Genomic DNA, 15,037 nt, shown 5'->3' on the forward strand with positions numbered 1-15,037 from the left:
AGGGCCAGTCAGGTGGTTCTGGCAATGACCACGCTCAAAATGGTGTATTTTACGTGCCACCTGCACAGGAGCCAGTCCAGCAGCACTGGCAACGACCTCGCTCGAATGTTTCTTCACGTGCCAGTAAGGCGATGCTGGTAACGATCACGCTCAAATGGTGCTATTTATGTGCCACTGGCACGGAAGCCAGACAGCTGCTCTGGCAACGATCACGCTCGGATGGTGCTCTTAGCGCTCCACTGGCACAGGTGAGTAAGGTGATGCTGGTAACGATCAGATTAAGAGAACATATTCAGAATGAGATAATTAGGGAATGGAGTGGAGTAAACAATGTGATCGCAGAGTACCGAAAGCCTAAGTTCTGCTGAGTCAGACATGATGCAAGGTTCACATACAACAGGTGGAGCCATGCAGTTGCCAAATGGTATCCAAGAAATCAGAAAAGGCCTTCATAATGATCAGATGATGATTTGGTCAAACAATTTGGATCCAGATGGAAAAGAATGGCACAATTAAGACAGAATGGGAAGCGCATTGTAATCAGTGGTGTGTAACAGCTTTGGTACTGTGATACTCAATTATAAAGAAATGGTACATTAACACCAAAAGACTCCATAGTTGGGAAGCAAGCTTCTTAATCAGTCACATTTACAGCTATAAGATCTCAGCCATGGCTGATGCCAGTGTCGCATAATTGGCCCATTTAAAAGTACCCTTTAACCATTGGGTGATAAGATGTGCTTGAGAAGACCTGTTGAGTCAAGTGAAATCAAAATCATAGTCGTAGCCAGTGCCACCTGACTGGCACCCGTGCTGGTGGCACGTAATAAGCACCATTTGTGCGGGGGTCGATGCCAGTGCCGCCCAACTGGTTCCCCGTGCTGATGGCACATAAAAAGCACCCACTACACTCTCAGAGTGGTTGGTGTTAGGAAGGGCATCCAGCTGTAGAAACCATGCCAGCTCAGACTGGAGCCCGGTGCAGCCTCCTGGCTTCCCAGACCCCAGTCAAACCATCCAACCCATGCCAGCATGGAAAGTGGACGTTAAACGATGATGATGATGATGATGAATATAGGAGGAATGTTACTTACCTGGAACACTACTTTAAAATGATTTTACTTTATCATGGTTAGAAATATTCCTTTCTCTCTGCAAATGTTATGTGTTTCCAAGGTAGTTCTTCCGTCACACTTTAACCCCTCATCTCTTAGTCTAAATCTACACCTCTTCTTACTGTAGCCGCAGTCAAAGGCAACCTTTATCATGAAGGCTGCATGGTGACCTCACAAGTGCTGGTATCATGAAAAAAATAAGTGACCAGTCCACTCTGTAAAGTGGTTGGCATTAGGCTGGGCATCCAGCTGTGGAAACCATGTCAAAATAGACATTGGAGTAGAATGCAATCATCTGATCTATTCGATCCTATCAAACCATCCAATCCATACGAACATGGAAGACATGTTAAAAGGTGATGATGATGATGATAATTCAAAGACAAGACTGTGAAGTTGAGACCAGAAATTATAAGCTGATACTTTGAGCCAAAGAAAAAGACATTACGAGACTCTGTGGACAGAGACCTTTGGAGGCCAGTTATTTTGTGTGGTGTGTGTGTGTGTGGAGAGAGCTTCAAGTGATTCATGTAACATTGACAATGAAAGTTTATTAAAACAAGATGTCAGGTATTAAAATTTTATTACATTACAAAATAATTCTGATATGCAGGTAATTTTTTTAAAAATAGTTTATTCCGAAATGTAGTTCCATATTTTACACCAAAGTCAACTATTAACAAATGGAGGGTGTGGGTCACATACACACATATATTACACACACACACACAGAGTTCCTATTTCGTTCCACTTTTCCAATCATTCATCTGATTCATGGATTTTCAACCCACACTCTTTTGGGTTTTTTCCTTTATTTATTTATTTTTTTTGTATTTTTAAAATTTCTACAAACAGTGATTGACTTCAAATATATTTGAACAATCAAAGAAACCATAAAACTATACAATGTTGTCCACAGATTACAGACCATGGATCATACAAAATCGGAATCCCTCACATGATAAATTTAACCTCTTCAAATTTTTTTATCACCAGAATTTATATTTTTCATTTTTATTAGAAGAGAAAGCTGAACGACAGAGGTTTGGAAAATATTGTTCTCTTCCTAAAAAAAAAAATCTACCATATTAATTCAGTTTAAATATAATTAAAAGAGTAACATTTGATTAATTAATGTGTTGAATGATGGGGAAACATGTAACAGACTGAAGCAAAGGCCCCCCCTTCCACCAAAATGAACAATCCTCTTCAAAGTACAAACATACACATAACATTCTCTATCTTAGCAGTTCATGTTTATTCTTATCTTAATTGATCCTAACTTAGAGAATGAGATGTGTTCTAGTTCTGTTATACACACACACACATACATATATACATACATACATACATATATATATATATATATATATATATATGTATATATATTAACATAGGGTAAAAATCATATATTAATTAATATCGATTAATTACCAGGAAGCTAGCACATTTAAAGAACCAAAGAGATTCAGAAACAATATCTGCAATCTCAGGGGATTAAAGTATATTTTTATATATAACGTTTTGAGAACAATTTAGGTCTTAGTAGACACAAGATGTGATCTATTTCTAGCACATTGAATGTCCACGTTAGTGGTCAACGTTATATATAAATATATATATATATATATATATATATATACACACACACAAACATACATAAATACATATATATATATAAATACATACATACATATATAAATACATATATAAATATATATATACATATATAAATACATATATACATATATAAATACATATATATACATATATAAATACATAATATATATATATATATATAGATATATATAATATACCTATAGATATATATAATATACATATAGATAGTAACCGACTAAGGGATAAAATATTCATATATACTATTGGTATACATGTTGCCCGTGTTATCCCCGGGCAGTGGTATGCAGGCACACTATGCTCGTAGAGTACAGGTAACAACAGAATAAAACGTTTATCAGGAAACAAATATAAATAATCAGAAAATGGAGAAAACCTCAGAATTTTATTTTTGCAATTATTTGTAAATACTGATCAGCACTGGATGCAGAAACAGCCGTAAGATCTGTTATGTCACATAAATGTTATGCCATGATTTGTATTAAATAATAAGCAATAAATGTGGTCCAATTGATGTGTTTGTTGATCTGAAGTTTCCTCCATTTTCTGATTATTTATATATATATAAAAATACACACGCACATATATATATATACCTTGCCAACATATGTGAGAGATTTACATGAAGTAAGGGTGGATGTTTTCAAGAAACAATTTGACCTCTTGCTGTCCAATGTCCTGGATGAACCTATAGCACAGCAAGAAACTGAAAAGAAGGACAGCAATATCGAACTACCTCTTTCAGCAAAAGCAATTATAAAAGAATGGCAATTGAAAAGGTGACGATGTTGGCAATGCCCCAGCATGGCCACAGTCTTTGGGCTGAAACACAAAGAATGAATATATATACATATGTATGTATATATATATATATATATATATATATATATATATATATATATATATATATATATATACACACACACACACACACATATATATATATATATAGTTACTTTATTAACACTCAAAATTTCATTATGCAGATGCAGTTTGGTGCTAAGGAGAAGCATGACTGATGCAGCTTCTTCATAAGGCAACTGCAAGAGATGTGTTTAGCCAAAAATAAACTGCTGTACTTGATATTTGTTGACATGGAAAAGCGTTTGATAGGGTCCCTCACTCCCTGATCTGCTGGTTGCTGTGGAAGCTAGTGGTAGATGAGTGGCTGGTGAGAGCCATCCAAGCCATGTACAGGAGTGCTGGCAGTAAGGTGGCAGATAGGAATTCACCAAGACTTGGTTCTCTTGCTTATTGTAGTTCTCCAGGCTATAACAGGTAACAGAGGAATTTAAAACTGGCTACCCACAGGAGCTTGCTGAATCTATAGTAGAGTTAGAGAAGAAATTTCAGGTGTAGAAGCAAGGCCTAGAATCAAAGGGCTTTAGACACTAAGATTAACTTTAATCTAGAGTTAATCTAGCAAAAGTACTAGTGAGCAGGAAAGCAGACATCTTAAAATATTGTCAGCGTATTTCACTACTACGGCTACTAGAAGACCACCGAAGGACTGTAAACAAATTGCTAACCACACAACCCAGTTGTAACCAAAGACGAAACCTTTCTCCAATCCCTTCAGTGAAATATCTTTGCTTGATATGGAGAAAAGATGAAGGTGGAAATTCCATACTGTATGCCCCATGAAAGCTATGGATACATAAGAGGTGCAGGAAAAATAAACACCAAGAACACACAGGAAATAGATTTTCCCTAATTCCTAGAGATATCCTTAGAGGTAGTAGATAGTTTCTGTTACCTAGGTGACCAAATTAACTATGGAGGAGGATGCTCTGAAATCATAGTTGCTCAAATAAAAACCAGCTGGGCAAAGTTCAGAGAACTATTGTCCTTTGTTGGTAACAAAATGTTCCTTACAGTTCTATATTTAAAAGATGAGGAATTATGTACAATATTTACATTTGACGGATATTTGTCCTCATCTTGTTTGTTGTTAACAAGTTTCGGCTGATATACCCTCCAGCCTTCATCAGGTGTCTTGGGGAAACTTAGAACCTGGGTTCTCATTCCTAAGGTATTTTTCATTATTATTATTATTATTCAAGTCACTGCCTGGAATCAAACTTGGAATCTTGGCGTAGTGGTTAAGAGCGTGGGCTACTAACCCCAAGATTCCGAGTTCAATTCCAGGCAGTGACCTAAATAATAACAACATCGAAAAATACCTTAAGAATGAGAACCCAGGCTGGATGAAGGCTAATGAAGGCTGGAGGGTATATCAGCCGAAATGTTGTGTTAACAACAAACAAGATGAGGACAAATATCCGTCAGAATGTAAATAATGTAAAATGTTTCTTCCTCAGAGTGAAAAGCAGATTGTATGATGCTTGAGGATGAACAGCTATGCTACATGGTGGTGAAACATGAACTGTGACTTCAGAGGACATGTGGAGGCTTGAAAGAAATGAAGCCAGCATGTTCTGTGGGATGCACAATGTCAGTGAACATGTATAATGAAGTGTAAATGCGTTGAGAAAAAAAATACTCGATATAATAAGCATCAAATGTATTATGTTTACGTGATGCATGTGGATGAAGGCAGCAGCATGACGAAATGCCAATCACTTAATATGGAGAGAACTTGTGGAAGAGCAAGACCCAGGAGGATGCAGGATGAAGTGGTGAAAGAAGATCATCAGATGACAAAGGACAGAGATGATTGGCAATTGGCTGTACCTGAAATGACTCATCCAGGTAAATAAAATCGAGACTATAAAGGTATGTCATTTATGTTCACGAATCATAAGGCTAGGCTAACAATCTGGATAGTGCAATGCCCTCAATACTAGTCCCCACCTCCACTTGAGGGGGTTTTTGTCTTGTAAAGAACTTGGTGAGCCTGTCGGTGCTGGTGCCATGTAAAAAGCACTCAGTCCACACTGTAAAGTGGTTGGCATTAGGAAGGGCATCCAGCTGTAGGAACCATGCCAGAACAGGCTATGGAACCTGGTGTGGCTCTCAGCCTTACCAGTGCCTATGAAATCATCCAACCCATGCCAGCATGGAAAACTGATGATGATGATTTTTAGTCATGTTGAGAAAGAGGGAAACTATGAGGTTTTCTAGAGAAATGAAAGACAACAATGCACATCACATTCACCATCGTCATTTAATATCGTCCTTCCACACTGGCATGCAAAGGACGGTTTCTTTATAATTCATTTGTTTCAGTCGTTAGACTGTGGCCATGCTGGGGCATCACCTTGGAGAATTTTAGTCAGACACATCAACCCCAGTACTTATTCTTTTTAAAGCCTGGTACTCATCCTACTAGTCTCTTTTGCTAAACTGCTAGGTCACAGGGATGTAAACAAACCAACACCAGTTGTCAAATGGTAGAAGGGGCAGACACAGACACAAAGATATGCACATACACATACACACGCAATGGGCTTTCAGTTTCCATCAATCAAATACACTCACAAAGCTTTGGTCAGCCCAGTGTCACACAGTGGGACTGAACCTGGAATCAAGTGTTTGGGAGATAAACTTCTTACAACAGAGCCACATCTGCACCTATATATATATATATATATATATATATATATATATACACACACACACACACACACACATGAAGTTGTCAAATTGGCATAAATGCTGGGATCATATGAAACAATGTATGACCTAATTGAGGAGATTTTTAATAGAGCTAATTAGTTTTATCGCATGTAATTGTTGTCAATTAATAATAAATGATGTCTTTGCCTTTTCGTTTTCTTCTTCCAGAAGTTTCATTATGAAAAAAAAAAACCCATTTAAAAAATGTCTTCCCATCATGCAATGGCCACTGAAAAAAGTCTTCCCACCATGCAATATCCCCATGAACACATTATTTTCTGTTTAAATAAATACATAAAAAAATGCCTTTGTGTTTGTTGTTAACAACTGATTGTCATTGTCATTGGTTTACTGGGTCACAATTGCGTATTTGCTGTACATATAGACAGAACAAATGACTAAACTAGCTCCCGTTACAAACTGTATGGTTAGCTGGAAGTCAAAGAAATATATTGAAACAATGCATGATATAATGATGGCTGCTGATGTAGCAAAACCTTTTAAGATATTGTCAGCGTATTTCACTACTACGGCTACTAGAAGACCACCGAAGGACTGTAAACAAATTGCTAACCACACAACCCAGTCGTAACCGAAGAAGAATCCTTTCTCTTTTACTTGAAATCCGTCTTTAATTTCCATTGTGATTAATCCAATGATGGTTCCTAGAAAGCCAAGTTGAACATTGCGAAGCCATAAATTTGGTTTGGTTCCTTTTAGAATTTTTTCAAAGTAGACTCCAGCAAAACCAGACATTATACAGGAGATGATTACAGCAACGAGCCCTTTTAGGGGTTGTTGTGTTGTCGAAGCAGCAGACTTTGTAGATGATGTCGGTTGGAGTTGTACAAACGAGACCCCCATGAACAAGATGACCAGCGAGATCCATTGCATGCGACTAAGCTTTTTGTTCAACATAAACACTGAGAACATGGCTGTAGTCAGTATTTTTAGTTGATATGTGACCTGAAAGAGATTGAGAGAAAGAAAAACATTTAGAGATGAATGGAGACAGTGACATTTAACCCTTTTCATACCAACCCACCAGAGACCACCAACCCTGATTCAATGACACTTCTTGGAAACAACGTTCACCTGTTTCCAAGCAAGTTTAAGATATTTTCTCCTGGCCAGACATGTTTTTGCAGAATATTGGAAATGAATGACATTCGTTTACAACAATCACACAATGTCAAGACAAGGGGACAGACAGACAGACACACACGTGTATACATATCACAGTCACTGTATTGACCAGACTATCAGGTGTTATACACTGCTGATCACAATGCGCTTCCTTGCATTGTTTTAGTCTTTGTAATGATATCACTCTGCTGGCTCGGCAGGCAGACCAACATTCTGTTGGAACGGAACAACAGTCTGTTGCAGAGTTAACCAGCGAGAGTCTTGCTCAAGGACACAATGGTTGCTGGGAATCAAACTCACAGCCTAACAATTGCAAGCTGAATACCCTAACCCCTAAGCCATGGGCCTTCACTTAGAGATTTATTTAACTACAAATGGTACTACGTAAAAAGCAGCGGGACCACTCTGTAAAATGGTTGGTGTTAGGAAGGGCGTCCAGCCATAGAAACCAGGCCAAAACAGACAAATGGAGCCTGGTACAGCTCTCCAGCTTGCCGTTTCCTCTCCAGCCATCCACTGGCTTTGGCCACAACTACAATTTCCATTTTTGATTTCGATTTGATTGAATTGTGTGATAGGTGAAAATCGGTGAAGTAGAAACAGTACTGTAGTGTATATTTTTAAAATTATTTTTATAATTTGTATATATTTATTTTAGCATTTTTATACATTTAAGCTTTATAAAAATTCTTCCCACACCCTTAAGAGTACCCGGGTCTTCTCTTTTTTTTTGCGGGTGAGGAACAAGGTGATGGGCAGTTGCTGGCGCTGCCTCTTTTTCTGTTTAAGGAGGGTTTTATAAACTTCCATGGCGCTGTCAATTGCATTTCTGAACTGCAATGCACGAATCATCAGAGTGGGGTGGGGTGTCCTAATCTGCTGCCATTCTTTGAAGTATTTTTGGCAGTCTACATCGACATCCACCATCTCCCTTAAGCATGTCAAGGAATCTCACCTTTTCTGCTATGGTAAGCATCTTCCTCTGGTACTTGGGTTCACTCCCAGAAGAAGCCTTGGAAGGTGCAGAACGTTTGAACAACATCGTAGGGCTTGAAATATATTCACAATTTTACACCCAAATGCAAAACAACACCACACACACTCGCCTCCTGAGATTCGTTTTCCATACAGGATGTGCGATTATTTGTTTATTCATCTACGGTACACAACGTATTTTCTTTTAATATATTTCAATTAATGTGTTATACAGAGCAGTACTGTACTGTAGTTTTACCTCCACCTTAGCGAAAATGGAGGTATTGTTTCAGTCATGTTTCTTTGTTTGTTTGTGGACAAGATATCTCAAGAACCACTGGATGGATTCGGATAAAACTTTCAGGGATGTTTGGCCTCGTGACTGGCATGAACTGATTAGATTTGGAAATCGATCCGGTTCCGGACAAGGATTCTAGATTATTTTTCCGTTTCTTTTTTACTTAATTTTTGAGAGCAGACTTTTAATATTCTCGTTTGTGAGAACAGCCAAGTTTATTTCAGATACTCTTTACTCTTTTATTTGTTTAAGTCATTTGACTGTGGCCATGCTGGAGCACCGCCTTCAGTCAAACAAACTGACCCTGAGACTTATTCTTTGTAAGCCTAGTACTTATTCTATCGGTCTCTTTTGCCAAACCGCTAAGTGACGGTGACGTAAACACACCAGCATCAGTTGTCAAGCAATGCTAGGGGGACAAACACAGACGCACAAACACACACACACATGACGGGCTTCTTTCAGTTTCCGTCTACCAAATCCACTCACAAGGCTTTGGTCGGCCCGAGGCTATAGTAAAAGACACTTGCCCAAGATGCCACACAGTGGGACTGAACCCGGAACCATGTGGTTGGTAAACAAGCTACTTACCACATAGCCACTCCTGCACCTATGATATAGATATCTTATTTTAAAAATCATCTCTGGCTAATCGTTGAGAGGACGTTGGTGTTGCCTTGGCAGAGGTTTGCGCTCTCTGAGTCCTCATTATTTATTAATTTATAGGTATGAAAATGACAATTTTACCACAGAAATAATTAAAAAAATATAAATACCTATTGGTCACAGATACCTGTGATATACTGAGGATTGCACGATATAAATTTACATATATTAACCAGAAAATCCTCAATGTACTGAGGGCGCAAGAGGTGAACTGCGATATGGCAAGGGATTACTGTAATATTAATTAATGTTGAAATAATATAAGAAAGCTTAAAATGCTAATTACAAATAATTATGCAGCGAGAAAACAAAACATAACAGAAAACACTACCAATTAACGACTGATACTAATTTAATTAGTTTCCTAGTAAGAATGTGAGACAACTCCAAACCAGTTTCAGCTTTATTGTAACTTATCAGGAAAGGAGAGACTTTATTTGCAGAAATGAAGGTGGAACCACTCAGGAGCTGTTTGAGACTTACACCGTTTGCAAACTGAATGCCATAGCTTAGAAGTATGACTGCTTGTGGTTTTCATTCAGATGATTGTGGTGGTTGTGGCGGTGGTGGTGATAGTAGTGCTGGTGGTAGTGATGGTGGTAATAGCGGTGGTAGTAGTAGTGGTGGCAATAGTAGTAGTGGTAGTAGTAGTGGTGGTGGTAGTAGTAGTGGTGGTGGTAGTAGTGGTGGTGGTGGTAGTAGTAGTAGTGGTGGTAGTAGTAGTGGTGGTAGTGGTGGTAGTAGTAGTAGCGGTGGTGATAGTAGTAGCGGTGGTGATAGTAGTAGCAGTGGTGGTAGTAGCAGTAGTAGTGGTGGTGGTAGTAGCAGTAATAGTATTGGTGGTAATAGTGGTGGTGGTAGTGGTGGTGGTGGTGACAATAAGGAGCGTTTGTAAAGGAGTTATTTTCTTTGACGAGACTAAAAGCTCAACTGTGAATATGTTAAGACAGAATGTTCTGAATGGCAGAGAGGGGGGACGAGAGAGGAGGGGAGAGAGAGGGAGAGAGAGGGAGAGAGAGGGAGAGAGAATGAGAGGGAGGAGGAGAAGGCCTTTGACATGCTAGATATAACTGTTAAATCTCTCTGAAATCACTTGCTGCCATTCTTAGAAGGAAGTAACATCTGACAATGTATTCCTAGATACACATTATCTGATGGGAGTGGGTGGGATGGAAGTGAAACAAGAGATTAACAGGAGGAGGTCACAAGAACAAACTGGCTAAAAAACGAAAATAGGTCAACTAAATAGGTCAAATATGGTGATAAACGCCTGACGTACATGTACATAAATACATGTATATACACACACACACACACACACACAAACATGCACATACATACATCATCATCATCATCATCGTCGTTTCACGTCCGCTTTCCATGCTAGCATGGGTTGGACGATTTGACTGAGGACTGGTGAAACCGGATGGCAACACCAGGCTCCAGTCTGATTTGGCAGAGTTTCTACAGCTGGATGCCCTTCCTAACGCCAACCACTCAGAGAGTGTAGTGGGTGCTTTTACGTGTCACCCGCACGAAAACGGCCACGCTCGAAATGGTGTCTTTTATGTGCCACCCGCACAAGCCAGTCCAGGGGCACTGGCAACGATCTCACACGAAAATTCTACGGGAGCCAGTCAGGCGGTACTGGCAACGGCCACGCTCAAAATGGTGCATCTCATGTGCCACCCGCACAAGAACCAGTCCAGGGGCACTGGCAACGATCTTACATAGATATACACATGCATATATATGGTGGGGGAGTATTTCTTTATGTTTCAGCCCTGAGACAGTGGCCATGCTGGGGCACCGCCATTGAAGACATGGGAAGGCTTGAAAGAAATGAAGCCAGCGTGCTCCACTGGATGGGTGATGTCAGTGTGCAGCTACGACAGAGTGTAAGTGATACAGTTCGATATTTGAGAGATGAGGAATTATGTACATTATTTACATTATTTACATTTGATGGATATTTGTCCTCATCTTGTTTAACACAATGTTTTGGCTGATTACCCTCCAGCCTTCATATGGTATAGTGGTTAAGAGTGCGGGCTTCTAACCCCAAGATTCTGAGTTTGATACCAAGCAGTGACCTGAATAATAATAATAATAATAATAATAATAATAATATCAAAAAATACCTTAGGAATGAGAACACAGGTTTGAAATTTCCCAAAGACACCTGATGAAGGCTGGAGGGTATATCAGCTGAAACGTTGTGTTAACAACAAACAAGATGAGGACAAATATCCATCAAATGTAAATAATGTAGAGTAAGTGATTTGAGAGGATATAAGAGACATCAGATGTGTGCAAAACAGAAGACTGTGCTGGTATGGCCATGTTACCATCATCATTGTTTTACGTCCGCTTTCCATGCTGGCATGGGTTGGATGGTTTGACTGAGGTCTGGAGAGCCAGCGGCTGCACCAGGTTGCAATCTAATCTGGCAATGTTTCTACAGTTGGATGCCCTTCCTAATGTCAACCACTCCGAGAGTGTAGTGAGTGCTTTTTACATGTCACTGGCACAAGAGCCAGTCAGGCGGACCTGGCACCAACCACGTTCAGACCGTGCTTTTTATGTGCCACCAGCACGGGAGCCAGTCTTGGGGTACTGGCCATAGCTATGATATTGGTTTAACTTGACTCAAGAGGTCTTCTCAAGCATATCATATCGCCTGACGGATCAGGGGTACTCTTAACTGGGTCGGACATGCGTGGCTGCAATCTCACTTTTGTTGCTGGGTCTTCTCAATCACAGCATATCTCCAAAGGTTATGGTGTGAATGAAGGCAGTCACATCAAGAGGTGTCAATCTCTAATTGTAGAGGGAACACGTGAAAGGGACAGATCCAGGAAGACATGGGACAAAGTGGTGAAAAAGGATTTTTAGTTGTTGGGACTCACAGAGGAGATGAAAGGGCAGCAAGGTTCTTGATAGTTTGATGTGCTAAGTAAAAGCATGGTTGTCCTTGTAAACAGGTTGTTCCCTACATCCATCTCCCTTGTGGGGTTGTGGGTGCTGGTTCCACATAAATGCACTCTTTGTACCCTCAGTAAAATGGTTAGCATTAAGGAAGGGTATCCAGCTGTAAAAACCTTGTCAAAACTGACCCAGTGTCACGTAAAAAGCACTCAGTCCACTCTGTGGAGTGGTTGGTGTTAGAAGGGCATCCAGCCATAAAACCGATGCCAAAACAGTCACAGAAGTCTGATGCAGTCTTCTAGCCTGACTGGCTCCTGTCAAACTGTCCAACCCATGCCAGCATGGAAAGTGGACGTTAAATGATGATGATGATATATATATATGTATATATATGTGAGTGTGTAATAGTCACATGTGTATATAAACAAACTTACATTTGTATTTTAGAAGCACTGAATGTCTATCATACAATACAGACCAGAAAATGATATTTTCAAATGCAGTATTGGTGTTAAAACAGCAGAAAAATTGGGCAATATTACCCTCACAAAGTGAAAAAAGTTGTCAACAAACACCCATGAGAGTTGAACCCACATCCCCTAAAACACCAGCTGAGTGTGCTACCATTAAGCTAAACTGGTGGTTCTTAAGCTATGGGACGCGACCCCAAATGGAGTCGCAATTGAATTTCAGTTTAAATGTTCTTTTCCACTCTAGGCACAACGCCTGAAATTTTGGGGGAGGGGGCCAGTCAATTAGATCGACCCCAGTACGCAACTGGTCCTTAATTTATCGACCCCGAAAAGATGAAAGGCAAAGTCGACCTTGGTAGAATTTGAACTCAGAACGTAAAGAGACAAAATACTGCTAAGCATTTCGCCCGGCGTGCTAACCTTTCTGCCAGCTCCCCCCACCTTAACATTCTGTATATTCTTTTCTACTCTAAGAACAAGGTTTGCAATTTTGGGGGAGGGAACCAGTCGATTAGATCAAGCCCAGGATGCAACTGGAACTTAATTTATCGACCCTGAAAGGATGAAAGGTAAAGTCGACCTCAACGGAGTTTGAACCCAGAACGTAAAGACAGATGAAACACTGCTAAGCATTTCGCCCAGCGTGCAAACATTTCAACCAACTTGTTGCCTTATTTCAGTTTGTGTTATTTCTGAAATGGCATTTCATGTTCTTTGGTCATTTAGCACTACATACATATCTGAAACAACTTTTCCAGCTTTAACCCTGATTAAAACCAAATATTGTTCAACGCTGAAAAACATAGAAGACATTTTACGTCCAGCAGTGTTGAATATTAATTACTCCAAGGTTTGATTTGTTCTGCAGCAAAAAAACCAGGAACATCCATTGCAATAGTTTTTATTTTGGTTTATTTTTGAACTTGAAACAAGTTCTAAAACTATTTTTATTTTGACAAATATTCTTTTACTCTTTTACTTGTTTCAGTCATTTGACTGCAGCCGTGCTAGAGCACTGCCTTTAATCGAGCAAATCGACCCCAGGACTTATTCTATCAGTCTCTTTTGCCGAACGGCTAAGTTACGGGGACGTAAACACACCAACATCGGTTGTCGAGTAATGTTGGGGGACAAACATATACACACACATGCATATATATGACGGGCTTCTTTCAGTTTCTGTCTACCAAATCCACTCACAAGGCCTTGGTCAGCCCAAGGCTATAGTAGAAGACACTTGCCCAAGGTGCCACGCTATTTACCACACAGCCACACCTGCGCTTATATAACTATCTTTTTTAAATGTATACTGTTCAGCAAAAAAAAAAAACCAAAAAGATTTATGTATTTATTTGTATGTTTTATTTCATATTTAATACCAGGGGTCGCAAAAAATCTCATGAGGAAAAATGGGGTCATGAATGGAAAAAGCTAATGAAGCACTGAGCTAAACTTCATTTCCACCAATTTTAAATGGTAAATAGCTAATTGAAATGTAACCACCACATGTGTATAGAAACAAACTTACAGTTGTTTTTTTACAAGTGCTGAATGAGTATCGTACGATACAGACAAGAAAGCAGTTAATTTCGAACACAGTATCGCTGTTAAAACAGTAGAAAAATTAGATTGAACAAGAAATCAAAAGTTTTCTCTTGTGACTTCCTTAATTTCAGTTGATTGGGAAGAAGGATTAGAAAGAACAAATATTAAATTACTTCTACTAAATGACTATTTACGGACTATTTATTTAATACAATGCTACTAATGAAATCCAATAGGACTATTGAAAAATATTTTTGCTGCTGCTTCTGTTAATGTATGAGATCTGCATTGTACAGCATTTCTGAAGGGCAAGTTACCATTTTCTGATTACAATGCTCACAGGACAAGTGAATACACACCCATGTTTAATCAGCAGAAGTTACCAAATGACTTGAAGGTGAAGTGTTTGGCGGAGGTAAAAGACATGAACCACACCCCGCTTTCGGTTATTTTTTTCCTACAGAAACCAACCTTTTTGATTGCGGAGATTCCGAATCTCCAAAAAAAAAAAAATGAATCACCATTTCAAAGTTTTTAGGGTTTTCAAAATCTTCAATTTCTATGTACGCTATAACCGGAAAGTCTGACAAGCTAGAAATAACAGCTAAACCAAAGATCCACTTTCTAAATATGAATTACCGAAAAAGAAAAAAAATTTTTTAATGTCATTTTGC

General features: G+C 39.1%; 1 protein-coding gene across 9 annotated transcripts in view; it reads right to left on the reverse strand.

The window, feature by feature from the left end:
* Nucleotides 1-1,729: 1,729 nt before the first annotated feature.
* Nucleotides 1,730-15,037, reverse strand: part of LOC106875993 (UDP-galactose translocator) — a 75,497-nt gene continuing 62,189 nt past the window's right edge. For all 9 annotated transcript variants that reach the window (XM_014924335.2, XM_014924342.2, XM_014924338.2 and 6 more), the window contains exon 3: nt 1,730-7,298. In XM_014924335.2, the coding sequence (XP_014779821.1) occupies nt 6,681-7,298 (618 nt within the window). In that variant the 3' untranslated portion in view covers nt 1,730-6,680. The remainder of the gene's footprint in view (nt 7,299-15,037) is intronic.

Source organism: Octopus bimaculoides, chromosome 1 (assembly GCF_001194135.2).
Source record: "Octopus bimaculoides isolate UCB-OBI-ISO-001 chromosome 1, ASM119413v2, whole genome shotgun sequence".
NCBI lineage: Eukaryota > Metazoa > Mollusca > Cephalopoda > Octopoda > Octopodidae > Octopus > Octopus bimaculoides.